We start from the raw sequence: 26,279 nt of genomic DNA on the forward strand, positions 1-26,279 counted from the left end.
AGAGTGAAGGTAGTAAGCAACTTGTTGCACCGTATCTGTATCGACCTACTTATCAATGGTTCTTTCTTTCATATGTACTAGTTACTTGACCAAGTTATGGTAGCTGTTTCACAGTTTGAAGTTGTAATGAGAAACATTGATGTAAGCAATTAAAAGATAGTGGAGGGGTATAGTTTCAGGTGAATGTACCGACTTTTTCTTGTTAAGTTTCTTGAAATCTAGGATTCTCATTGACTGGAAGGAAAACTAGAATGCATGATTTAAAATTTTAAAGTATTAGATGCCCTATTTGAGGGGCTCTAAGTATTACCAGTGAGAATATTTTCTAGTCATAGTCTCACTTTTAGTAACTCTATTCTTCTCTATCTTAATGCCACACCATCTTAGCTCTTGGTGTACTACTTTTGGTTGCTTAATGCTACGCCACTTCACAAAAAAAAATATCAACAACCAAAAGTGGATCAAGAAGAATCTTGCTGACATCATAAACCAGACTTATCACTGTCTGGCAACTGATAATGGACCAAAAAGAGGATATAACTATTCTCTTGATAAACCAAATGCACACAAACACGTATAGTGTTTTGATGATGACTAGTATGGCAAAAGCTTTTCAGTACAATGGATAAGTAAAACGTGGGGGAGAGGTTAGTGACCAAGAACATAACCAACCCTACCATGTTCTCTCTTGGACCAACCAATAAAGTTAGCTGACTTCATTCCCATTGGCTTGGAGGTTTCAATCTTTTTTTTTTTTTTGGTCACTGGAGGTTTTAGTTTCATAGTGCAACTTGTTGGCCTCTATGGTAGCCAGCCAAAGGGATGAACCTTTTTTGTGATAATGAGGCAGAAAAAAAAATAAATGTTCAGTGATAGGTGGTTACCTTCTAGCTTTCTCTTTGGTAATGTCATCATTTAAGTGGAGCACTGTTTTGTCTATTGGTCACTTGAAACCTTTGCTTCTTTTGAGAACCAAATGGGTTAAACATTAAATATAACAGGTAATGTTTTCAAACTAGCATTAGAAGAGGAAGTACTAAGTAGCATTACTACAAAAATACAAGTTGTTAGTACAGAAGTGAAAAGAGTTTAAATAAGAAAATGACAGAACAAGGAGGAGAGAGGCCCAGGACAGGTGTTCATGTGCCTTAGGAAATGGAAAGATCCTTTACTCTTTCTGTTTTTTTTTTCTTGTTTTTTTACTACTTATTTACCCTGCAAGATCTTGGTTCTACAGATTTAGCTTAGTTATACTTATAGCTAAAAAAAAAAAGTACAAACTTTTTCCATTTTTTCACTTCTTCATGAAAGCCTCTCTCAATCACCAAAAGAGAGATAAGGACTTGTAGATTTCTCAAAATGGAGCTGTGGAAGACCGTTGAAGTGTCTTCTTTTTTGGTTGCTGATTTGCTGCCGCCATTCTTAACTGGACAAACACACACACACACACACACATAGAGAACTTAAGTATCAGCATTGGACAAAAACGTGTGTAAAACAAAGATACTGCAAATAATGCAGAGCATGTCTATTTCCTTTTAAGGATTTGAACTAATTATGTGAGGGCAAGAACTTCTCTCTGCTTGTTTACCTGCTCTTGTTGTCTCCTGAGTCTTGCATTTTCTGCCTGCAGGTGAGCAACTTCAATCTCTAACTCGTTTGTATAAGCCTGCAAATTATAATAAAATACCAGATACCTTTTAAAAAAAACAAAAACATTTTGATGGAAAAACAACATTTCTTTTTTTGGAGTAAAAGAAGGTTAGTAGAGGAGGAGAGAGAGGCACATTCCTGTTTCCTAGCTCTGGAACGAGCTGCAGATTCTCTGTTCTTGATCATACGCTTATGTCTTCTGTTCCCTGAACCTTCATTGGACTCTTGACCTCTTTTCTTACCAAAACAAGTAAAATCCTCAAGAGAAGTGTTGAATGAAGGAACGTCTGTGAGATGATTGTGGCTATGCAGATTAGAGGTAACAAGAGGATCTTGGTTATCAAGAAACTCGAAGCCGGCACCGGAGTTCAAGCTCAGAACAGTCGCAGGAGGTGGCAAAGGAGAACTGCTGAAGAGAGCAGTCACAGTGGTGGTATGGCCATTAGAGGAAGAACCCATGGGTATGGTTGGTTCGTGGTTCAAAGGTCCGTTGAGAAAATCTTGGAAGATGGAGTCAGGGTTTTGGTGGTTATGGCTCCTGAACCTTGGCTCATGGTTGTGTTGTGGATGTTGGCTGTGGCGGTTTAGGTGGTGGATGTCTTCCCAAACCTCTTCCATGGTGATTAAAGAACTCTTTTGGGCTTCTTGAGAGTCTTGTGATGAGTGTAAAGAAGATGATGAGGATGATGGTGATGAGGATGAGATGGAGGAAACAGTGTTGAGAATCTTGTTCTTGTTTGTAACAGAGATTCTATGGTTTCTCTGATGCTTTGCTGATGACATCATTGGAATAGAGAACCAAAACAACACAGAGGCACACAGCTTTAAGGCTTTGGTGTCAAAAGTCTTGTATCCTACGCGGAGAGAGAGAGTAGCGAGTAGAGAGCTCAGAGAGCTTCTTGACTTTCGTCGGTCATTTCTTGAATGATGGGGGTCCAGAAGAAGAGAGATTAAACTAGTCAGAAATATAAATAAATATGCTAAGAGAAGAAGGAAAAAAAAATGGTAACTATGTAAGTAAAGTTTTGATGTCTTTAATTTAAAAGTTGTGTAAAGATAAAAAGCTGTTAATAATTTAAAAGTGAAGTTAGTGAACTATTGTCATGATCCTTAAATGTAAGACCATCCGCATTAGCGGTTTAAGAGAGGTTCGTGGGCTCGAAATCTTAGGCCCGTTGGTTTAAAAAAAAAAGAAAAATTCGATAAGTTTGATGAAACGGGCCTTGCGCATGAACCCGTAAGGGGCGGATGTTGCCACGCGGCGTACGCTGGTTGGTCAAGCGTTCCGCGTTGACGAGGAGGAAAGTCGGGCCACGTCTTGTTTCTTCTCATTTTCCCCTTTCTCTGAAAAACTAGGGTTTCACCGTGAGAGGCGACTTATCGTGCGACGACGATTCCCGGCGTTTTTCTCGACGTAATCGACGACGTCCTCTTCTCTCCACCAGCGTAGGTGAGTTCCTTGTAGGTTTATAGCTTTATTGGGTCGATTTTGGGGTGGGAAGCAATTATTCGATTTTGTAAATTTTTTGGGGGTTTCGAGTTAGGGATCTAAATCGTCATATGGGTTTCGATCAAGGGTTGTAGATCGTGATTGTTTTTTGTTTTTGGGTTATTTTTGCAGAGATTTGAAATCCAATTACGGTTTCGTTTTATGGGTGAGTGATGGGTTTATAAATTGAGTGATTGGTTTCGTTTTATGGGTTAAATGGAGTGATAGGTTTATGGTTGCAGATCGTGATAGTGGTTTACGAGTAATTATTTAACAAAATCTTGATTTATTTGACAGATGGATCCGGAAGAAGATAGAAGACATTCAAAGAAGCAACATGAACACATCAACATGTTAAGTTTCGTGGCGGATTCTGAGTACGGTATTCCTAAAAGGTGTCCGTGTGGTGGGAGACTCATAAACGAGGTGCGCGGGGAGGAGGACTACGACACTCTTCCTGGGAAGCGGTTCTTCACCTGCAGAAACTACGAGGTAAAGTCTCCTCTGTTTATCATAATCTCATCAATCTTTATGTTCTATATTGTAAGTTGTATATCTGATGATTCTTGATGTTAAAACCAAGGCTGATGGGCTCCATTATCGTCAGCCTTGGGTGATAGGTGTGCAGGAGGAGCTCGAGAGGCTAACTAAACGGGTGGAAGAGGCTGAGGAGGTGATGCTGGGGGTGTCCACTCTTAGTAAACGGTTTGAGAGACTTGAGGTTAGTAAAACATTTTGAGCTCTTTCATCGCTTTTAATTTTTTTCCTTGTATTTGTATTACAGTTACTAACACAAATCTCCTACACTTTTGCCATGTCCAGGAACAGGTTAATTCACTCAATGAGGCTGTCTATGACCTCACTGTGCAGGTCCATTCCCTCGAGAAGGTCTGCTTCGATTGACAATGAAAGGTTAGAGTCAGCTAAACTATATCTAGGGTAATTGTTATCTGTGGATTGAAGTAGACGTAGGAGTAGAAGTAGAACAAAAGTATAACTATTTGTAGAACTAGAAGTAGACATAAACTAAACTAGTACGAGAACTAGAAGTACAAGTAGATATTAATTGTTGGTTGGTTGGTTGCTGTGATTAATGTTGAATTGTACTTAGGTTGGTAGAGATAGTTTAATTTTCTCTCTTTTGAAACGGAAAATACCCTGTATTTTCGCCTGATTTGATGTCTATTGACTGCTCATAACTATGTAGTAGTTCTGTAATGAATTTTGGTTGGTATTGTTAGTTAAATTTTATCTCTTTCCACACGTAAAAACTTGTTTAAAAACATAGTAACTCCAGCCTAAAAATTTACAGATACATCTTAACACAAAACCAAAACAAAAACCGGTAACCCTCAAACCAAAACCAGAACACAAAACCCTCAAACATGGAACCTTTTTCCCTTCACGGTCCCGGGTTTGTTAACCTATTAGCTTCGCAGAGCAGTAGTCCAATAGACGTTGACTCTGCTGAGGCTGCAGTTAACTCACCCGGGTTAGTTAAACCACCGGAAAGGAGAAAGTGGACAACCAAAGAAGACCTTGTACTGATCAGTGCTTGGTTAAACACCAGCAAAGATCCGATAGTTAGTAATGAACAGAAGTTAGGGACTTTTTGGAAGAGAATTGAGGCGTATTTCAATTCTAGTCCTCAGCTCATTGGCTCCCTTCCTCGAGAGTGGGGTCAATGTAAGCAGAGGTGGGGAAGGGTGAATGCAGAGGTCTGCAGGTTTGTGGGTTCCCATGAAACGGCTCTGAAGGAGCAATCGAGTGGGCAAAGTGAAAATGATGTCATGAAGACTGCGCATGACATCTATTTCAATGACTACCATCTCAAGTTTGCGCTTGAACATTGCTGGAGGGAACTCCGGTTTGATCAGAAGTGGAGGTCACACTCTCAGCCGAAGGAGAAAAGGAAGGAAGGTGGTGCGGAGGCGGTGCGTGAGGAGGAAGAGGTTAGGCCTCCTGGTGTTAAGGCTAGCAAAGCTGCTAAACGCAAGAAGCCAAATGAAGCAGCTTATGATCATATACATACCATCCTAGCTGAGAAAAATACCATTTCCAGACAAAAGATCCTTGATCGTTTGCTAGCCAAAAACATAGACACACTTTCTGATAATGAAGTGGCTCTCAAGAATAAACTCATCTCTGAAATGCTTTGATGTCTATTGTGTGTATTTTCTTGCTTTGCTTGAGTAGTTGATGTCTATTTCCTTGCTTTGCTTTACTGATTATGTTAGCTTTTCTTCTGCAGGTCACGGGTTGGAGGTGACAGTGTTGCAGGTCACGGGTTGGAAGTTTAGGTTGTTGCAGGTCACGGGTTATGTTTCTTTCTACACTGCAGGTCAATCATGTACTATGTCTATGTATTTTGCTATTGTTGTAACTCTGAACTTGGTTCACGGATGTACTGAACTTGATTCACGGATGTACTATGTTGTAACTCTATGTCTCTCTATTTAAATGATGTCTCTACTCTCTGCTTTTTAATCAAAGTGATCTTCTATTTCTTCTCTTGCTATTGTTTCTCTTCTGTGTGTTGCTCTTGTTTGTCTTGTTTATTTCAAAGTGATCTTCTATTTCTTCTCTTGCTCACGGATGTACAACATACAACAAACTACAACAACTAAATTCAAACAACAAAAACCTACAACAAACTACAACGTAAAGGCCAATGACCTGGCTTGTGGCAATGGAAGCAATCACCAGTTCGCATGGCTAACCAAGGAGTGAAGTCCGTGACCAACAAACACACATACAAGAGCAACTACCTTCAACAACAAACAAGAGCAACTACCTTCAAGATTGGTAAGAAAATATGGTTGTAGAATAAAATATGGATGAAGAAAAAATTGGATTCTTTAAAAAAAATGGTTTATGAAAATTAGAAAGAATTTTAGTTAAAATATAATATGATTGAAGTTAAAAATTGGATGCTTAAAAAAATATGGTTGTAGAAAATTATAAAGATTTTTAGTTAAAATATAATATGATTGAAGTACAAAAATAGGATTCTTAAAAAAAAATGGTTTATGAAAATTAGAAAGAATTTTAGTTAAAATAAAATAGGATTGAAGTTAAAAATTGGATTCTTAAAAAAAATGGTTTATGATAATTAGAAAGATTTTTAGTTAAAATAAAATAGGATTCTTAAAATAAAATATTAAATTACAAATCCCCTTTTGTCATGTTAGGAAGAAAACATCAACAATGTCATCCTCATCAAGTGATGAAGTTGATGAAGCTATAGAAGAAATGGTCGACGAAGTAGTTGATAATTACATCGACTCAATAGTTGAGGTCCAAGGTAAGAAGCCAAAAAGACGTGCTTATATCGACAGAGATCGGGAACAAGGACACAATCAACTATGGAACGATTATTTCAAAGAAAATCCTACATACCCACCGGAAATGTTTAGGAGGCGTTTTCGAATGAACAAGCCATTGTTCCTTCGCATTGTCGAACGTATAAGTAATGAAGTTCCATACTTTCAGCAAAGACGAAATGCTCACGGGAGGAACGGGCTATCTGCACTTCAAAAGTGTACGGCAGCTATACGTATGCTGGCATATGGTCAATCGGGAGATACATATGACGAATATCTCCGACTCGGTGACAGTACATCACGTTTGTGTTTGGCAAATTTCACGGATGCAATAATAGAATTGTTTGGAAATGAGTATCTACGAAAACCTACAGCCGAGGATCTTCAACGCTTACTCGATGTTGGAGAGGTACGGGGGTTTCCGGGGATGATAGGCAGCATCGACTGCATGCATTGGGAGTGGAAAAACTGCCCAACGGCTTGGAAAGGTCAGTTCACACGTGGTTCAGGAAAGCCGACAATTGTCTTAGAAGCCGTGGCATCACAAGATCTTTGGATATGGCACGCATTTTTCGGCTTACCAGGTACCCTCAACGATATCAATGTTCTTGATCGGTCCCCTGTTTTTGATGACATCTTACATGGTCGAGCACCAAAAGTTAAGTTCAAGGTCAACAACCACACTTATCGTATGGCCTACTATCTTACTGACGGAATTTATCCAAACTGGTCAACATTTATCCAATCCATCCCACTTCCTCAAGGTCCTAAAGCCGAGAAATTTGCAGAAAAGCAAGAATCCGCCAGAAAAGATGTCGAACGGGCTTTTGGAGTATTGCAATCGAGGTTTGCAATTGTTAAAAACCCAGCTCTCCAATGGGACAAGGAGAAGATAGGAAAGATCATGAGAACTTGTGTCATATTGCACAATATGATAGTAGAGAACGAACGACACGGATACGCTCAAATTGATACTTCTGAGTTCGAGTCCGGAGAATCAAGCAGAACTTCGAGGGTGACAAGGAGAGAAAGCATTCATGTCGGTGATATGTTAGGCATGCGCAGAGAAGTTCGAGATCCAGAGAAGCATGCTCGTTTGAAAGCTGATTTGATGGAAAATATATGGCAAAAGTTCGGTGATGAAGATGAATAAATAAGTTATGTATGTTAGAAAAATTTCTCTTTTATGTAATGTACTTTTAATGTATTGAATAAAATGTTTTCATAATTTTAATAATATGTTTTAATATTTTATTCATCTTTTCTGAATATTTTAAATTTTTTTTAAAAAAATTAATATTATTATTTTATTCCTATGAACTCCTTCATCGGGTTCACTAATGCAGAAAACAGCATATCCAAGTTCATAACTGTTCATGGGTCCACGAAAAAATAATAAAAAATGTTGGTGAACCCCAAAGAGGGGTTCACCAATGCTCATGCTCTAAAGAGTGGGTGGGGGAGAGATGCTTGAGAAAAGGGAAGCAAATAATTAACTTTTCGTTTAATCTCACCTCTTTTCTTAAAGATCACATCCTTTTTTTTTTCTTGAACACCAACTTAAAGATCACATCCTTTTGGATCAATTTCAAGTGTCACGTTTATATATTTATAATCGTTTGCTTATTAATTATATACGTTACAGGATCTGATCTACCTCCAGATATTTAGATATTCGTATTGCTCAGTCTCCAAGTGCATATCTAGTCATGCTTTTTTTTTCTTATTTACCACAAGTTGATAGTATAATAGGCACAGTATATAAGCTTTTTTTATCATATATTTTTTTTTTTGGTAATCCCTTTTTTATCATATTTACCACAAGTTGATAGTATAATAGACACAGCATATAAGCTTCTTTTTTTTTGAGATTCTGTTCCACATGATAATTCATCTCTTTACGCATATGATTTAGAGATGATATGTTTTGAGTAAATTTTTATATATGAAAAATGGCTCTCGAGGAAATGTCTCATCATTGGAAGCTGTTTATGAAGAAATTAACTAAAACATCTTTTTTTTTTAAATGGCATTCTACTTAATGAAACTACTTAATTCAAAGATGATTGTTGGAAGAAATACATGTTCATCTCGTGGCCGAAATTTTTCAAAAGCTTCATAGTCTGCTTTTTTTTACTCGAACAAGTAAATTAACCATAAATGAAGTTAGTGAAAAGCGAAAACAAATCATATGTGCCACTGAGTTGATTGAATACGTTTCAAATTCTAAAACAAATAATAGTACCTCTGTTTTTATAGTAAGTGTAAACACATTTCATGCAAATTAAGAACTAACAAAATATACTAATTTATTTTTATTTATTACCAAACTATTTAAATACAAATAATTTAATTATACGTCATTTAAAATGATAAGAAAAAGATTTAATGTAAAAATTTACATTGAAAATATACAATGATATTTTCTAAAACAAAATAAAAAAATAAAAAGAAAAATTTTATGAAATAAACGAAATAAAATATCAAAACAATATTAAAATAACAATATTTTTGAAAATAAGAACAACTAAATCTAAAAAAATATTTTAAAATAATTGTGTAACAATTATGTTTGTAATACATGATTTCTAAAAACAATTTTGTTATTAATATAAACATTCTTGAAACAAAACTATATATATTGCACAACTTGTCTAGCCATTGTGTAACATACACACATTCCATAATCTATGGATCATTTAATGTTGTGGATATATCATCACCATAAGGTGGAGCACATACAACAGTTCTACTGCTCAAGAAAAGATCAATACATCTGGATTTGATCTCTTTTCCGACTATGTAAATTTATTTTTCAATTTAGTAGCGTTTATGGGTTTATTACATACTTCAACATATTATATTTTAAAATGTAAATTTTTGGAACGTTGTTGGATAAAACACCAAATGGGAGATATGTTTTTGTTAACATCAAGATTTTGATAAGCCCTTTCTCAAAAAAAAAACATCAAGATTTTGATAATTTCTTTAGATTTGAGCCAACAAGTTATGAAACATTTGAATAAAAGGAAATTAAAGTAATATATACAATATCTATATATGTATATTCCTAAAATCATTTGTAAAATTGAAGTTGGGAAATTAAACTATGCAGACTTGTGAGTTGTATGAAAGGGAGGGAGAGAGAGTGACATGTCATGTCTCATTGGGGAGTGAACAGATGTTAGCATGATGATGCTCTGTCCCAAACTCCATCAAATCTCTTTAGTTTTTTTTAATCCATCTATTCTAGCTAATTTTACATACAAATCTCTTTAGTTTGCTTTAACAGTAATTGGCGTAGATGCACCCAAAAACTCATGTAATTTGCCATATAACCTTATTTTTAAAAATATTTTTAGTGACTATAATACCCTTATCTCTATCTCTCTCTTCTCCCTTTTATGTATTCTAATCTCTTTATCTCTCGTACAAATTCTTCAAATCATCTTCTAATTCAGCACAAATCTTTATTTTTTTATTATGATTTTTTTGACACTCATAATGCTAATCTTATTATCTCACCCCAATTCTAATGTTTCCAATTTCGAATCACAATCAACTTTTAGATAATATATACGTTAGTAGGTATTTTATTACTTACCTGCTATTATTTAGATTTTAATGGATTCTTAATCGATACATGAAGTGTTAGCTGTTACAAATAGATTTGGAGCTATTTAATAGATAACTAATTAATTGTTAATAGTTTCATTAACTGATATATGATTTGTTAGTCGATACATTTGTTTGATACATAGATTGTTAGATGATACTGAAATTATTAGCGAATATGTTAGTTGGTATGTAGATTGTTATCTGCTATGTAAATATTTAGCTGATAGATCTATAGTTACTTGTTTTCGACAAAACATAAGGGTATTTTCGTCCGCACAGTATTAAAAAGTTACTCCTTTTTGGGTTATTCATAATTATGGGTATTCAGTAAATTTGAACCTTAATTAAGGATATTCCACACATTGTCTCTTGCTTTAAAACTATGCACATATACGGATAATTTGCTTGCCAGTTGCCAAAATCGCAAGTGTAAGATTGTTCCCACGGTTTAAAGCCTTTAGATTATAAATAACTTTTCATAATTTAATAAAAACTGGTTTGTTCTTATTTTTATTTTAGCATGTAATACATAATACTCTCTATATTTTTGAAAAAAATATCATTTTAACATTTTTTGTTGCATAAAAATATCATTTTATAATTTTAATTTAACTTTCAATTAATATTAATTACAAACGCATTGATTGTAAAAATAATTTTATTCATCTTAAATACTATTGATGGAACATGTATAATTAATAAAAACATAAATGCATTTCGGTCATTTTTTAATCGGTGTAGAAAATATCAAAATGACAGTTTTTGTGAAACAAAAGGAGTTTACAGGTGCGTAGCTTTTGGTGTATAATTGTGATTATTACCAAATTGTTTTGAAATAACATCTTACTAAATTCATATTTCAGTTTTTATACTATGGATCATGATGATATATTAAGACTATCTCAAGTTGGTAAAATTAAAATGGTAGCATAAGATTTGTAATGCAATAATATAGAAAAACGAGGGAGATGTAAAATAGTTCACAAAAAGTAAACTCGTCTGCAGATAAAAGAGGTTGATAGACTCAAAATAAGTCAGGACAAGTGAATTGATGTGATGATATAAACTCGTATTTATCGATTTTCGTTTATACATTGAATTTAGAATCCAACGAACAATACGACTGAGCCGTGAGCTTATGACCGTTGGATTCTCTTAGTTCCACTAGTCCGTACAATAATCACCTGTCCGTAGGTTGTCAATAGACTGTACGAACATATACAGTAGTCGTAATAATTTACTTCTAAAATTAGCAATAAAATAAATAAGCGAAAAACGTGGAGTTGAAAGATCCAAAAGAATGCTAACCGTTGGAAACTGCAAAATGTGGATATGTGTACTTTGACATCTCGAAATGGCAAAGAAGAATTGAGCAAGTTTCTATACATTTGGTTTGTGTTTGTGAATTAGGATTTTCAGAATCAATAATAATTCTGATTTTGGGTTATCTTTTGGGTTGTTTCATTTTATTTTTCGACATTTGGGTGAACATAAAGAATATTTTGATAGATGTGAAGTGTTTTTGTGGTTGTGTACAAATGACTAGCTAGATTAAGGAGAGCCTATATGGCTTTGAAAGCTTGACTGGTAGTAACTTACTAGATCATCTTAGGCTTCAGCTAAGTCGTGAGAATGAGGTCTGAGTAAAGTCAAGTTTCATTTACGAAGAATATCTTGTTATGTTAGGTATTAGTACGTAAAATTTAATTCGCTGCAATTATGTAGAACTTTTCTTAAGAAAAACTGCCTAACTACACTAGAATGCGGACAACCAAATATCTCAATATGAGTTTGCCCATGTGTGAAAGGCTAAACAAGAAACAAGCTCACGGTCATACGCTATTAGGCCTATTCTCACACAGTCGCACAGTTATACATGAATACATTACGATAATCTGGTACCATTTTAAAATCGATGTATGTCAAACTTATGAGTTATGTGAAAGAAACTAAGTGTTATTTTTCATTTTTGCAAATGAAATACGAGACTTTGTGTCACACGTTGGTTATTTACTGTGATATTAATTACTTAGGAACTCGCCGAACAATTTCCAAGATTGTTTAATTACATAGCGACTCACTCACCCATTCAAAGATTCACACCCTGCACAACAGTACAACGTTGGCAGAGAAACACGTGCTTTCTTCAATATGCACATCAAAGCAATACAAAGCAAACGACAACACGAGGCGCCGTTTTGGTACTTGTTTTCTTGTTAGCATCTTTTTTTCTTTGTACACTTTTACGAATAGGACTGATTAAAGGTACACTTGTTTGGCTATTGCTTCACTTTACCAATCCTTTGCTTTTTTTTTTCTGAGGAATGAGGGATTCACGAGTCTTCTCATAAGTTAAATTAATTTTGCTTAGCCGGTTCTCATCAGCAATCTCTTTTTTTGAAGAAACAAAACTGATGATTAATTAAGGGAACAGATTCGAGAGGGTACTAGGCAAGCAAAACCGATGAATCCCAAGACCATAACAATGGTTTACAAGCAACTGTCAATGACCATCATATGTAGCAAAGTAGCATTAACACACAAAAAAAGTTACTAGCATCCAAAAAAACATCCAAAACCAAGAAGAAAAGAAACCATAAATATGCAAAAGTTTATGAAATGTTTGATTCTTTTTTCATGTGGAGTCTCTTCTCTTTTTGGTTTTATGCCTTACCGTTTACTCTCTCTTTTTTGATTCCCCTTCATTATTGTTTTTTCCCGACTCCGAGCAGGACAAAATAATATATTTCATGTCCAACACTAACCAACAGCTCCAAACATGATGGTTCAACGGTTTGCACCATTTGAGCCATTGAGGTTGTTCACTGGATTAACAACAGAAAACTGTTGCTGACCATCTGAAGCAGCTTTGTTTTCTGCTCCCGCAGGTTGCAACTGGCTGCTTGGACCACCAATTGGATCCGCCGAGCTCTGACCAATCGACAAGTTTCTAACTCCGCTTGCTACTGCATTAACAAATTGAAGGCTCGCATCTTCAGGAAGCAACCAATGTTGCCAATTGTAGCGCTTCCTTATTCTGTCACCCTAACAAGCCACAACAAAAGCATTTGCAATCAAATAAAAGCAAATAATTTCAAAACAAACAAGGAAACCAAATGCCATACAATATATATGCCTTGAGAGTTGAGACGAACAATAATTCCATATTTTCAGCTTCAAACAGTTAAAATGTATGTTATACCAAAGTATTATAAGCTTTTTCTCTCATAATGAACAAAAGCCCTAATGAAAATGTTTTAGTCACTACCATTCTATTTGCAAGGAAAGACAATGTACTTCAAAAATTTACACACTAAAGGACATATATAGACAAGAGGTACCTGCACTTCAACAAATGGTGAACCTTGTAGAGCCTCCACTATTTGCTGTATACTATCTGTAAGTTCTGCAACCTGAATAAGGAGAAAAAAGAGGCAACACAGATAGCTACACTTCATAGAGAATAACACAAAAACTCTGGACATATGGTACTCAGCAACAAAGTCTTATAGTAACTAGACTAAGAGAAGGAAGAACGAAAGCAGTGAATATTGATGAGAGAAAGCCAAGCGAGCAGCGAATCAGTCATAGCTTATCAAGTTTAACATTATAAAAACACATTATACGGGAGCTAAAGAAGCATTCATGATCGAACTTCTAAATATGAATCATCTGTCTTAAAGATCAGATTCCATTTGCTGAGAGTATGTACATGCATGGAACAGCTTTATATAAAACCGCACAAAGTGTATCTAAGGTGTTACTAGACTGAATACAAGTACACGCTAATCCTCAATTTCTACAGACTCGAGTGTAATAAATAAGACTCAGTGGGAAAGGTGAATCAGGCCAACATGTATGACGGCACATCCAGAAAGTAATTTACCTTCTTGAAACCAGCAATCACATGCAGCGGAACAAAACCCTGATCATCCATGAGCCCACGAAGGTATGTGTCTCTAATCAAATTCTCTTCACTGCAACAAAAAGAAACATTTGCATCTAAATTACTCCTTCTCAGAAGAGAAATGAGACGAAAAAGAGAGATTCAATACAAAGGTACTACCTAAAATAATATTGTATTTGCTTCTGTAGTTTTACGTTTAGAGGAGGATCTTGGACTTGGTAGTAGACTGGACCAGGCGAGAGAGGGCCAATGAAAGGCATACGGGGATAATACGGAGATGCCAATTCTGAAATGAAGACGCATTAGAAAAAAATAATAAACAAAATTCAAAGACGTGATCTTTCAATGTGTCTCACCAGGAGGGAAGGGCACAGGCCCGCCAAAAGGCTGAATAGGCTGAGCTGCCATGAACTGAGGAGGAATTGACTGCATAGTTGGAGGTTGATGTCTTACAAATGCTGGGGCGCCTCTTTGTGAATGTGCATTCCCATCTCTCCCATTAAAGCTTCTGCTGAAATTCCAGTTTTGATTCCCGTGCTCCTGGTTGCGCCTGCCACCATGACCTTGGTGGTGGTGGTGGTGGTTACCATTTTGGTTCCTGTGCGAGTCTCGTGGAGAAAAGTTGTCACTACCACCACCATGGGGTTGTGATGCAGAGCCATTCCTCTGGTTTTGGCCTCTAGGAGAAGGGTTGTGTGAAGGCGTTTCCACAACTGGACCTTGAGAAACAGTACCATTAGCAGTGGATCCAGAAGCGCTGTTATTCCGTTTAAATGATCTCTGGCGCGAGTTGTATGGTGTTGGGTTGGGGTTTGCACGACCACCTTGCTTAGGTGCAGGAGCAGAAGCATTTGAATTTCCCTAAACCAAAGCATACATTGAAAAAAAGAAGCATTTTGACATTAGAAATCCAAAAGAAAAGATTTTGAACAGAAGAAACATCTAAAGAGTTTCATATCCGTTGATGCTACAGAACTCAGTGGCTTAAAACTGCATTTGCAATCCAATAGGAAGATATTAAACAGATGCTGATGTTACATGACGATACATTGCAGTAAGAATCCAACAGTAACGACTTAGACAAACAGCTAGCTAAGATTTATCTCAACAAAGGGAAGTGAGACTGAGAAAAATCAAAAGTTGATAGCGACCACACACAAAAGAAGCTTCATCAATCTCTACGATACACAGTTCTAGTCATTTTCGCAACAAACGGATAGAAAAGTTACATACTTTCAGCAATCAAACAAAGCCATTAATCAATTGTTATGAGAATCAATCAAACCTGAGAAACGGTAACCACCACCACCGATGACGAAGAAGCTACATCGCCGAGACTTTTCAACGAATCAGAGGAAGACTTGCTGGAAGGAGCTTTGGTAGTCTCAGAGAGAGCAGGCCACGACGAAGCTCCCATGACAGGTCCACCAACCTCAGACGAGGCCCCATTAGAAGGCCTTTTCCAAACAGGCTTCTTCCCAGCATTGCCCTGAGCACCAGACTCCTCCGATCTAACGTCTCCAGCAACCGGAGCAAGTGGAGCAGTGGATGCAGAAGGAACCGGATCAATCGGAGCTTTGTGTTGAGGAGAGGAAGGTGCAGCGGCGGAGGAGGAGATCGTCGGCGGGTCGGATTCGCCGCGGACGATCTGACTCCACGGAGAGGGACGGCGTGATTGGCGATTCTCGCTCGTGGAAGAAGAGGTGGAGTCACTGGAAGCGGCGGAGGCCATCGTCGACGGGGCAAAAATTAGGGTTTGCTAATGAGCTCCGATCGATAGTAAAATATCTAAACAATCGATTTTATTAACCCTGAAGAAGAGAGTTAGTGGTGAATAATTATAATCCAACGAAGCCTCCGTGTGATTCAGAGAGTTTAGTGTTATGATTTGAGTAAATGCACGACGAAAATGGAAACAGAGAGATTTTTTTTCCGAAAACAAAAATTTAATTCCGCAGAAGGAGAAGACGATGAAGAAGAGCAAGTCTAGTCTCTCTCTCTCTCTCTCTTTAGTTTTTTGTTTTCTTCCGTTTTTATTCTTTTTTTTTATATATATTTCCATTTTTATTACATTTTCTTCTTTTCCTTGCTTTTTCCGTTTTGATTTTTGTTTGCTTACCGGTTGCCGTGGAAGTAGTAAGTTACTAACTTACCCTTTGTCTTAACACAGTAGAAAAACACAGTGTCTCTCTTTCTCTGTATCTTATTGGCTGGTGAGCCTTTGAGAGGATTGTTGACGTTAGTAAGTAGACAATCATCAAACGTGTCACTAAACGATTGGTATTTGTATTGTGGAAAACGAAACTAGAAATAAAACATTTGACTTTTTATAATTTTTAAAAATTAGTTCAGGAGATGTGGTTCTTCTTACTGTTCTAACGTTACATAATAAAAATATTGACCATTATATTTTCAAAGTTTTAAATTTATTACTTTTATGATGGAGATTTGTTGTACCTACCATTTATAAATGTTACTAACTATAATCTTAGACAGTTTTGGCAGTGAATATATCATGGACCATGGTTATTGACTTTTGGGGAAAACATCCATGGTTATTGATAATTGTTATTTATTAGTTTAAGAAAAAAGACTTCGTATTGTTTCGAATATAATTAACTTGACTATTAAATCATTGTATATGGTTGCTGACCAAAAGAATGTCAATGTTACACCAAATTGAACATTTCTTAAAACAGTATACAAAACATTCTGTTAAATACAAATATCTGTACAGACATGGTCATGGACTCGTGTTGGTGCAATCGTGTTTACGCCTTGTATATGTTGTCGGACAATAATGTTTTAATAGAGTTGACAAGAGTGATATGTGTAAGAAACTGTCAAAGCTAAGAGTTGATAGAGTAGTAGGAGTGGAAGAACATATATTTTCCTGAAGAGGCTGATCTCTATAATCTCATTATGATACAAACAAAATGTGTGTTTTGGAGTGTGACTTTTAAGAAGATTACTACTACAAACTCTATAAAAGTGGAAATAATATGAACAAAAATCTGAAGAAAGACCATAGCGTTACTGTTTTAAATCTTTGGTTGGAGGAAGAAGAGCTACTTTTGGAGTTGGTTTGGTTTGTTCTGTGTAGCTCCTCTGAGGAGTTGTTATTATGAGTCCTTATCCCGGCTGCCATTGCCGGAGCCACCGCCTCCGTTTTGTTTGCTCCGGTAAGAGTTGTCTTTGTCTCTTCAATATCATAGCCTGCGTCAAGAGATAAGTCAATACACAAATAAGTGTTTCTAGCAAAAACATTAGAGGAAGGAAACTTACAGTCAAACTTTTTCCAAGCTAAGACGAGCTTCTCTCTGTCGAATACTACACGATATCCAGTCATGTAGTTCTCTGTTTCATTAAAGAGCACACAACGTGAGATCATTATCTAAAGGATGTTCCATGATCCGTGAAAAGCAAAACTGATCTTACGTCCGATTATGTTGAGTTCAGAGCTTTTGACGATGGCTAAACAATAGACAAGCTCACCCTGTGAAAAACGCAAATCTTCTGTTGAGAAGGAGAGTGACCGATAGAGAAAGAAGTAACGAGAGAGAGAGAGACTAATGAATGACCTCCGTAGAGATGACGATTATAGGATCATTGATGGTGAAGTGGCTGTTTCCTTTCATTGTAAGGCTTAAACTCGGTATCAAACTCGCATTCGCTTCAGAACTAATCACATAGTTCACAAGAAAAAAATGCTTAGAAAAGAGTGGTGGAGACAAAGAAGCATACAAACTCATACCTCATGTCATAGCAATAGTTGAAGGGAATCCTCGGATCCGGTGAATGGCGCTTATCTTGTGCCTGAGAATGAAACTGTAGACAACAAATGTGATTCATAAGAGTTATCAAAACAAGAGAACTATAATGGCGTTTAGAATGCTTACACTCTCAGAGACTGATGTATACATGGGATCAACCAAATAAGTAAACGATGTGCCAGTGTCAAACAGAGCTGTAAACTCATCATCTATTAGAGTTGTCCCTACACGCACTCTCGTCACCGTGATGTTATAGTTTGGACTGCAATTAAAATTTTACCAAGGTTACTTACATTCTTGGCAACATTGGATAAAAGTAGTGAATGAGACCACCACTTACTGAGAAGGGTTGAGATTAAAAGGTGTCTCTTCCTGATCAGAACTACCTTTATCCCCAAAACTGATCCTCCCAACTCCATCATGTCCAAAACACATTGAGAACGAATCAGCAACCAGACCTTCCCTCGCCAACACACTCGGAACCGATATCTTCTCCATACCAAGACCAAACAAACCATTCGGCGCCGCAATGTCAAGAAAAGAACCGCTCTGAACCTGTCCACATCTGCTCACATTCCCACATTTTTTTTATTTCAGTAAACTGAAAACACACAAGAAGAGATGCTGCTGCTACTAACCCGAACGTGACGTACGCCTCAACGCGCTCAGGGCTCTTATCCTCCGTAGTCAAGTGCATAACATCTTCCATGAGAACACCAGAGGTCGAAGTCTGAGCAGAGACGTAAGACACCATGTAAGGGCAAGTGCTGAACGTTCCAAGGCACTGGTTACGCTGCGCGCATAGACTGTTGTTGCAGGTGACTTTCTTGTTTGTTTTCGAGAGTTTGGGGTTGTAAATGCTCAGCTCAAACTCCTATTAAACACACACACACACACATAGAATCAATCAAAGTGGTAAAAGACACGTAAGCAGCAGAGTAAAGTTAAAGAAAAAGACGTTTACAGAAGAGTAAGCAGGTCCTTCGGTAGGTGCGCATTTGCCGCAATCACAAGGGACCCAGAAGAGGTCGCTCCCTGTGTCGAGCGCCACCATGAATCTCATCCCCGGAGTTCCCAATTTCACCGTCGTGTAGTGCAAACTTAACATCAAAACATGGAAACAAGTAAAAAAGGATCAGACTTTATGCTGAAAACAGAGTATCTGAGAACATAATCGAACTTACAATCAGAAAGGATCAAACTTTATCACTTAAAAACAGAGAATCTGAGAGCAAAATCGAAACTTACAATCCGAAGATTAAAAAAAGGATCAGACTTTATCACTGGAAAACAGAGAATCTCTCGAACTTACAATCCGAGGGAGCTGATGCGAGAAGTGGAGTTGCCGTCGGAGAAAGTGAGAGCGGACGACTCCGATTCGGAATCGGAGAGGCGGCGGCGGCCGCGGATGAGGCGATCGCGGAGGACGAGGGCGTTGAAGTACTCGAAGGTTCCTTTAGGGGGGAAAGTACTACCGAATCGTCCGGTTAAGTCGGACCAGCGCTTGACTTCGTCGGAGAAACGGTGGTGCATCTCGAAGGTGAAGATTCGAGCTTTGGAGCTGCTCGGGGAGGTGAGTAGCAGCGTCAGAATCGGGATCAAGAAGAGAGTGCTCTTGAAGAAAAACGCCGACATTGTGAATCGATTCTTCTATGGGAGCTCGAGGAGGATTGTGCTATTTTCCCGGAGGTTTTTTCTCGGGAAAAATCATGACATTGGTACAAATCAAGGAGTAAATTGAAAATCGAAGTTAGGTACTTTGAGGAATGAAGAAAAAAGATGGAGACTTTGCGAGGAAGAGAAACAGAGAGAGAGATCTATTTTTTGTTGTTCGTCTTCTTCGTTAGGTGAGTGAGTAACAGTCCATGTGTTGGAAAAAAAGTGGGTCCCGCCTTCTGCTAATTTCTGTTTTTATTCTGACTTCTTAATCCCATGAATGATGATTATTAATTAATGCATAAAGTGATGATGGTGGATCCAGTTGATATATTTGCTGTAAAGAACCCAATGTAATGCTCTCAGTAAAAAATGATGTTTAGAATAAAAAATGCTTTAGTTTTATTCAATTTTTCATTCTATAATAAAATAAAAATGAGATGTTATAAAATAAAATAAAAAATAAAAATGAGTTTATTTCATAAATAGAATAATATATTTATTTTTTATTCACTATTCTATTGCAAAAGTCACTTAAAATTATTGTATTCTGAATAAAAAAATATAGTTTTACATTATAAATATTTTACAATGGTTTGGAAAATAGATTCTGTGTCCAGATTAGGTTTTGGTGTAAGTTTGTAACCGTGTAATTTTTCCAATCGAAGTTGAGTTTGAGAATAAGCTTTTTAGAACATTTTCAACCTACTATATGTTTCATAATAAAATATATTTTAAAATAGAATATATTCCATTAGAGCTTTGTTTCTACTCTATAATAGAATAACTTGTTTATTTTTTTATTTTTATTACCATTGAATCAACCAGATTATATAGTTATTTTATTTAAGAAAAAGTTAGTAAACCATTAGAAATGGTTTTAATCCACTAAAAAATGGGTCATGGACTATAGAAAGCACAATTTCTTTCAACAAATTTGTTGGGCCGGGCCTATCTACCACACTCCGTCAACAATGCTGTCCAAGTTGGGTTAAAATTTTGCCAAACATACAATTTTAGTCAGGCTACATGAAACGAGTTGATCTATGGGTGTTATCTTACTATATGTTAAACCAATTTATCAAACTATTTAGTTGGATTAAGACAGCTTGTGCATAATTACCAATCCTCTAATCAGTTGCAGAGATACGTTTTCATTTTTGCTTCTAAAAAGTTAATAAAATATTAACACAGTACAAGCACCACCAATGAATGTGATATATACAAGTCTCGTGTCCACAGAAAACATAAATTTTGGACGGTGAATGAACTGCATACTCTAATACGTGTAGCCAACAATATATTATATTTTCTCAATAAACTATAGGATATATACGATCTTTTTAGATATTATATTTTTCCATCGGGTCCCTCTATTGTTTAATAATTAAGTAAAAAAGATAGTAGTATTAAAGATGAGGAGGAGGAGGAGGAGATAGATAACTTCCCCATCGAGAAACCTCGCCAAATAAAAAACCGACAAAGCGCGTGCGTCGGTGACTTGTAACTCTCAATCTCTTCTTCGAAAACATCATCAGAGCCGAGCCATGTCTTACGATTACCTCTTCAAGTACATAATCATCGGCGACACAGGTGAGCCAGCCTCCACCACCGATCATACTTTATCGATTTGGTTGCTAATTTTGGGTTTCGGTTTCAGGTGTGGGGAAATCGTGCCTGCTTCTGCAGTTTACTGATAAGAGGTTCCAGCCAGTCCACGATCTCACCATTGGTGTCGAGTTCGGTGCTCGTATGGTCACCGTCGATGGTCGTCCTATCAAACTCCAAATTTGGGATACCGTACGATTCGATATCTTTTGCTTTCGTTCGTCTAGTTAGGTTATTAATTGTCGTAATCAATAGGTTATATTATTGATTGAGAGATTATTTATAATTGGAAAGTTAATGATTAACACGACGGTTCTTTATTAAGTGTATGTGTTTGTGTTGTTTATGTTTTTTTTTTTTTATGATTTAACGAAAGATGTGATGGTTGTAGGCTGGACAAGAGTCGTTTAGATCCATCACTAGGTCGTATTACAGAGGAGCTGCTGGAGCTTTACTTGTCTACGACATCACCAGGTTTACTACTACTCTTTCATGATTCTTTTGTGCAAGGTTTTGGAATTTATCACTTCTATATTTGTGGCCAAACTGTTAAGCTTAGAATATCAGGCAGATCTTAGGATATAACTGTTAGTTGTGATTAAAGTTCTTGGTTATGATATTGGCGATGCTCTCTTTCAGTGGAATGTTAAGCAAAACAATTGGTTTTTGGAATGTTACTAAAATTATTATATTTCTCCATTGTTTTGGATTTTTGAGAAGAGCATTAGACCGAAAAAGATGGATTTGGAGAGTTTAATCATTGGAGCTTTTCATTCTTTGATCTTTTTGTTCTCAAAAGTCTGTTTTGTTAATTTGGTTTTAGGAGAGAGACGTTTAACCATCTGGCGAGCTGGTTAGAGGATGCTCGGCAACATGCTAATCCTAACATGAGTATTATGCTGATTGGGAACAAATGCGATCTTGCTCACAAGAGAGCTGTTAGCAAGGAGGAAGGAGAACAGTTTGCCAAAGAACATGGACTCTTGTTCTTAGAAGCTTCTGCAAGAACAGCTCAGAACGTTGAGGAGGTAATGATACCATCTTACAATTCTTTCGTCTTCCTTTTACTGAAATTAACATGTAGCGTATGTATATCTACAGGCCTTCATAAAGACTGCAGGAAAGATCCTCCAGAATATTCAGGACGGTGTCTTTGATGTATCCAACGAGGTAACTTAACATCTTCTAGTGTTGTAATCTTGTGAATCAATAGACCTTTCTTGTGTTACAATGAGTTGAAATATCTTTGGATTTTGCAGTCATCGGGCATAAAGGTTGGTTACGGGCGTCCTCAAGGTGCAGCTGGAGGAAGAGACGGTGCGATAGCACAGGGAGGTGGCTGTTGTGGTTAAAGAGACCTCATGATGTATCTCATGTAATTTGGTGATTCATAAACTACTTTTGCTTTTATTAATCTCTGCAAATGGATACACCAGATTGTATAGTTTCTTTTTTTTTTCTCTTATCTTCCTTGCCAAAATACCAAACTGGTGCATTTGAGATCGTACACAGCCTGATCTTTATAAACCAAACAGGTGTTGTCATCTTTTAAATTAATTTCTTACTTTGAACGTAAAGACAAAGATCTTCAAGGTTCAAGAGTAATTTGAAATCAGATTAACATCCGAAGAATCCTATAGTTGAAGTTTCTTCTTATGAAAAGTCTCCTTATTCATCTAAAGGACTGATTGAAAGGCATACCGGGAAGGTTTACAGAGGTCATGATAATCAAATAAAGGCAGAAAACGAAGAAACTGTCCTCTTGGTCCTTGTGCTTTAACGTCGATTAAGAAATGTCCCTTGCTGACGCTTCAGGGTGTTGAATGTACGCGTTACTAGCATCAATCTCGGATCATCCTCTGGTATTTCACGTTCCTGTGATGCACATACCACAAAAAAAAACCCACATCAATAACTAATGCTATCCTTCGAAGATTGAGAGAAAAGGGTTCTTAAATTTTATTACTTTCAGTCCCTTGTAGTAAGCTTCAACAGAAGCTAGTGTCTGTGGAATATTCCGAGCTTGCATAAGATCCCAGGTCATATTGGCAACCGTGTACCCTCCGGTCTGCCGAAAAAAAATAAAATAACAGAGTTTTTAACTATCCCTAAGCGAAAGTCTCTACAGCAATTTTTTGTTTGTTTCCAAAGAGTCTTACCTTTTCACCAGCAGCTTTGAGTAGCAGATTGCTTCCAGTTCTTGCATCTAAGAAGAAATTTCGATCGTTCATGCTGACCTGCATTTATGAATTAATTGTCGTCAGTTCTACAGGCAAAGGCTCTATCATTGGCCAGTGGCCATATACTCAGATCGCATGGATTCGTCTTTCAGTACAGCCGAGACTATAAGCATTTACCAGAGTCTCTTGAGCAATCTTCATTCCTTCCTCGGTGTAATCTGTCATTGCTCCCTCTATAAGAGTCTGTAGAAGCGAGCAAAAACAAATAAAATTTAGACAGGTCACCCAAAGATATGCTGAATGCAAAACAGGACAGAGAAGCGTTATATGGACATTTCTTGGGAATAAAGATTATAAAAAGGATAAAATTGTTTTATCAAAGTTGTCATTCCCGCACTAAGAACAAGTTTCCTCTTCGTACTTAATTTGAAACACCAATGATGAGTTCAGAGGATAGTTACCGTGTAGAGTTCCATGGCAGGGGTTTTGTCTGAGTTCATGTAATCTTGAAACCATTTGACACCATTTTTAAAGTCTTTCGAGTGTAGGTAGCACCTGCGAAGATGCTGATATTATAAGCGTGCTTTGATTCCCAAAGAGTTTATAGTGTTAATATACTAGTAACAAAAAGTTAAATTGGTAACTAAACCTATGATAATCACAAATGTTATAACATCTAAATGTATACTACATAATCGCATATGTATACTAGGCTAATTGATTTTGTGGGCTTAAATACCAACAAAGAAAAGTGAAGTCTAATATAGTCAGTCAAATAATCATACTGCATGCTCTATTATTTGTACCTCATAATTTGTATCACGCAATAAGTATCAGTATTTTTTCCGTCCTTCTTAAGCATCTCAAGAAGAGCTTCCGTTGCCTGCCATTAAGAGTTACTTGGTCAGATGCTTTTGTTACTCCCTCAACAGAACGTTCCCTCAAATGAAGGACATTTTGGAATAAACACAAATCATCTTACCTGTACATCCTTTATATCAGCGAGCGCACTGAATGCTACGTGGTACACGGTCAAATTCCTCTGCAGAAACCTGCTCCTGTGGGAATATTCAGCGGTCGGAACATTGTACAGCTCTTCTTCACTGATGCTAAACATCATATCCTCTGCACTCTTCCTTGATGAATCAATTGATGACCAGCCTTTTGACTGCTCCACCAACTCGAGAATCTTTTGAGAAAAAGGAAGGATATAAGAAAACCTACTTTAAGAAAAGAAAAAAACTAAAATGAAAATACAAACAGGAGACCTTCGCAGGTTACCTTGGTGGAAAGATTTTCTGGTCTAGGCTCCTTGTTTAGGTGAGCAGTTATGAGTCCTGCATAGCAGAACTGGTTCAAACCAACACCAGCAGCAGTCATATCTCGAACTATCGCATACCTAACCATTATTCCAGTCAGATACAAAAGAAAGGTTAGATCACTTCTTATATCGCGCATAACTTACTTATAATAGATAAAAGAGGCATAGAACTTATTCAAAAGAAATCAAATCGGTTTATTAGCAGTAACCTACACAAGATCTAAATGGCCAGAAACAGCGCAGGCATTGAGGAGGCAGACAAAAGTCTGTCCATTTGGTTTTACATCATATCTCTTCATCTCGTCAAAGACCTTACAAAAAGAGACAAACCAAAAGGTTGGTATATGAATGAAGATTAAGATATATATACAAAAGCAAAGGGGAAGATAAACATACTCGGATCGCCTCCTTTCCATTCTTGCACTTACCACAAGTGGAAATCAAGAAGTTGTACAAGTTCACCTACAAGAAGGAACGCTCAATCAACAACACAAGCGACGGATGAACGAACTCATTCTATAAAGCCTAAATTGATGGGCAATGAATCACTCAATCTGCTGCTACTAGACTCTCAAGCATTACTTACATCTGGAGCAATCCCCATGGACTTCATCTCTTCACGGAAAAAGAAAGCATCGCTTAAACGAGCACCCTTCATCACTCCCACAACAAACGAATGGAAGATATCAGCTGTAGGCTGCACACCATCTAGCTTCATATCATCATACACATCCCTCAACAGATAGTGCCTACCCAAACACAACATGTACACACACGCAAGGATCAATCAAGCAACCAAGTATACAAAATGCAAGGCAAGCTAGCCAAATAAGAACCTGCGCTGAGCTGTGACGGAGTTAACAACCGAGTTGTACTCCGATAGATCGTTGGCGTAATTTCTCTTCGCGAGTTCCTCCGGCGATGAAGAAGCGAAGAAACGCCGACTAACCAGAGTTCGAACCAGAGATCGATTCCTCCCTGTACGCAATACGTAAATACATTCGATCGAACGCACACAAAAAAAAGTAGCGACGAAGAAGGATCGAGCAATCGACAAATGAAAATGTGATCTAATCTGGTTTAGCCGCAAGGATCTATGCGGTAATGTACAGAGGAGCGTACCAGCGATTGATTGAATGAGAAACTTCATAGCTCAGGAGCTTTTCCGGCGACGCTCAGTGAATCTGAGGCGACGAAATGGAGGAGAGTTGTTTAATCGAGTTCCGCCGTCGGAGAAGAGGATATAATAGCAGCTCAGGGTTTAGGTGGTTAACAATAACCGGAAAATAAATAAAATTATCGAACCGGGTATTAACCGGTTCTAGTTTTAACGGATCGCGTTTTCTAAAGCCTAAGATAAATTTTGATAATATCAACGCGGAGTTTATATGGGCCCTTAATGGACTTAGTTTGTGGACCAATTATCGAAATTATGACGTGGCGGTTTATCAAACTGCGATTCCGCCACGTGTGATGAAGAAAATGATATTTGCAGTAGGGGGACCTCCCCAACTATAATTTTTTAATCTGTCGGAAGATCACGTGAATACAACTAATTTGTGCAAATTATTGACCAAGAAAATACTAACAAAAGCCCGTGGGAACTGAAACAACTTAGTTTTGATAAACGAATTTCAAACATTTATTTCATCCAAGTCTTGTGCAAATGTTAGAAATAACTTTGTTGTGACGACTTTTCTTTTAAAAACACTTTTCATTGTAAGACATAGATTTTTTGTACAATGACTCAA

General features: G+C 37.1%; 8 protein-coding genes across 8 annotated transcripts; 4 read left to right on the forward strand and 4 right to left on the reverse strand.

Moving 5' to 3' along the window:
• Positions 1-840: 840 nt before the first annotated feature.
• LOC103872246 (protein FD) lies at positions 841-2,586 on the reverse strand. Its single transcript, XM_009150618.3, has 3 exons — positions 1,792-2,586; positions 1,592-1,669; positions 841-1,426 (listed from the first exon to the last, which is right to left on the reverse strand). The coding sequence occupies exons 1-3, from the start codon at positions 2,437-2,439 to the stop codon at positions 1,355-1,357; spliced, it is 798 nt and encodes a 265-aa protein (XP_009148866.1). The 5' UTR covers positions 2,440-2,586; the 3' UTR covers positions 841-1,354.
• Positions 2,587-2,803: 217 nt separating this feature from the next.
• On the forward strand, positions 2,804-6,534 carry LOC117131813. Its single transcript, XM_033284616.1, has 5 exons — positions 2,804-3,103; positions 3,440-3,634; positions 3,726-3,863; positions 3,965-4,054; positions 5,394-6,534. Exons 2-4 carry the CDS (start codon positions 3,440-3,442, stop codon positions 4,043-4,045), a joined length of 414 nt encoding a protein of 137 aa, XP_033140507.1. The 5' UTR covers positions 2,804-3,103; the 3' UTR covers positions 4,046-4,054; positions 5,394-6,534.
• On the forward strand, positions 4,528-5,301 carry LOC117132112 (glutathione S-transferase T3-like). Its single transcript, XM_033285680.1, has one exon. The coding sequence runs from the start codon at positions 4,528-4,530 to the stop codon at positions 5,299-5,301; it is 774 nt and encodes a 257-aa protein (XP_033141571.1).
• LOC103854675 lies at positions 6,350-7,618 on the forward strand. The gene is made up of 2 exons (XM_033285736.1): positions 6,350-6,953; positions 7,230-7,618. Exons 1-2 carry the CDS (start codon positions 6,350-6,352, stop codon positions 7,616-7,618), a joined length of 993 nt encoding a protein of 330 aa, XP_033141627.1.
• A 4,913-nt stretch (positions 7,619-12,531) lies between these two features.
• Positions 12,532-16,426, reverse strand: LOC103872339 (la-related protein 1C). The gene is made up of 6 exons (XM_009150729.3): positions 15,276-16,426; positions 14,347-14,851; positions 14,150-14,276; positions 13,970-14,060; positions 13,425-13,496; positions 12,532-13,128 (listed from the first exon to the last, which is right to left on the reverse strand). Exons 1-6 carry the CDS (start codon positions 15,720-15,722, stop codon positions 12,871-12,873), a joined length of 1,500 nt encoding a protein of 499 aa, XP_009148977.1. The 5' UTR covers positions 15,723-16,426; the 3' UTR covers positions 12,532-12,870.
• A 427-nt stretch (positions 16,427-16,853) lies between these two features.
• On the reverse strand, positions 16,854-19,614 carry LOC103872417 (aspartyl protease family protein 1). Its single transcript, XM_009150848.3, has 10 exons — positions 19,076-19,614; positions 18,728-18,863; positions 18,402-18,637; positions 18,104-18,328; positions 17,890-18,025; positions 17,745-17,818; positions 17,572-17,671; positions 17,429-17,486; positions 17,276-17,347; positions 16,854-17,206 (listed from the first exon to the last, which is right to left on the reverse strand). The coding sequence occupies exons 1-10, from the start codon at positions 19,396-19,398 to the stop codon at positions 16,974-16,976; spliced, it is 1,593 nt and encodes a 530-aa protein (XP_009149096.1). The 5' UTR covers positions 19,399-19,614; the 3' UTR covers positions 16,854-16,973.
• Positions 19,615-20,766: 1,152 nt separating this feature from the next.
• Positions 20,767-22,604, forward strand: LOC103872509 (ras-related protein RABB1b). Its single transcript, XM_009150960.2, has 6 exons — positions 20,767-21,012; positions 21,080-21,219; positions 21,419-21,501; positions 21,851-22,055; positions 22,129-22,197; positions 22,287-22,604. Exons 1-6 carry the CDS (start codon positions 20,967-20,969, stop codon positions 22,377-22,379), a joined length of 636 nt encoding a protein of 211 aa, XP_009149208.1. The 5' UTR covers positions 20,767-20,966; the 3' UTR covers positions 22,380-22,604.
• LOC103872601 (pentatricopeptide repeat-containing protein At4g35850, mitochondrial) lies at positions 22,569-25,862 on the reverse strand. The gene is made up of 13 exons (XM_009151062.3): positions 25,651-25,862; positions 25,365-25,506; positions 25,115-25,277; positions 24,925-24,990; positions 24,742-24,839; positions 24,489-24,606; positions 24,190-24,396; positions 24,014-24,090; positions 23,669-23,762; positions 23,385-23,450; positions 23,187-23,264; positions 22,994-23,095; positions 22,569-22,902 (listed from the first exon to the last, which is right to left on the reverse strand). Exons 1-13 carry the CDS (start codon positions 25,676-25,678, stop codon positions 22,804-22,806), a joined length of 1,338 nt encoding a protein of 445 aa, XP_009149310.1. The 5' UTR covers positions 25,679-25,862; the 3' UTR covers positions 22,569-22,803.
• Positions 25,863-26,279: the final 417 nt, after the last annotated feature.

This window comes from Brassica rapa, chromosome A01 (genome assembly GCF_000309985.2).
Source record: "Brassica rapa cultivar Chiifu-401-42 chromosome A01, CAAS_Brap_v3.01, whole genome shotgun sequence".
NCBI classification, from domain to species: Eukaryota; Viridiplantae; Streptophyta; class Magnoliopsida; order Brassicales; family Brassicaceae; genus Brassica; species Brassica rapa.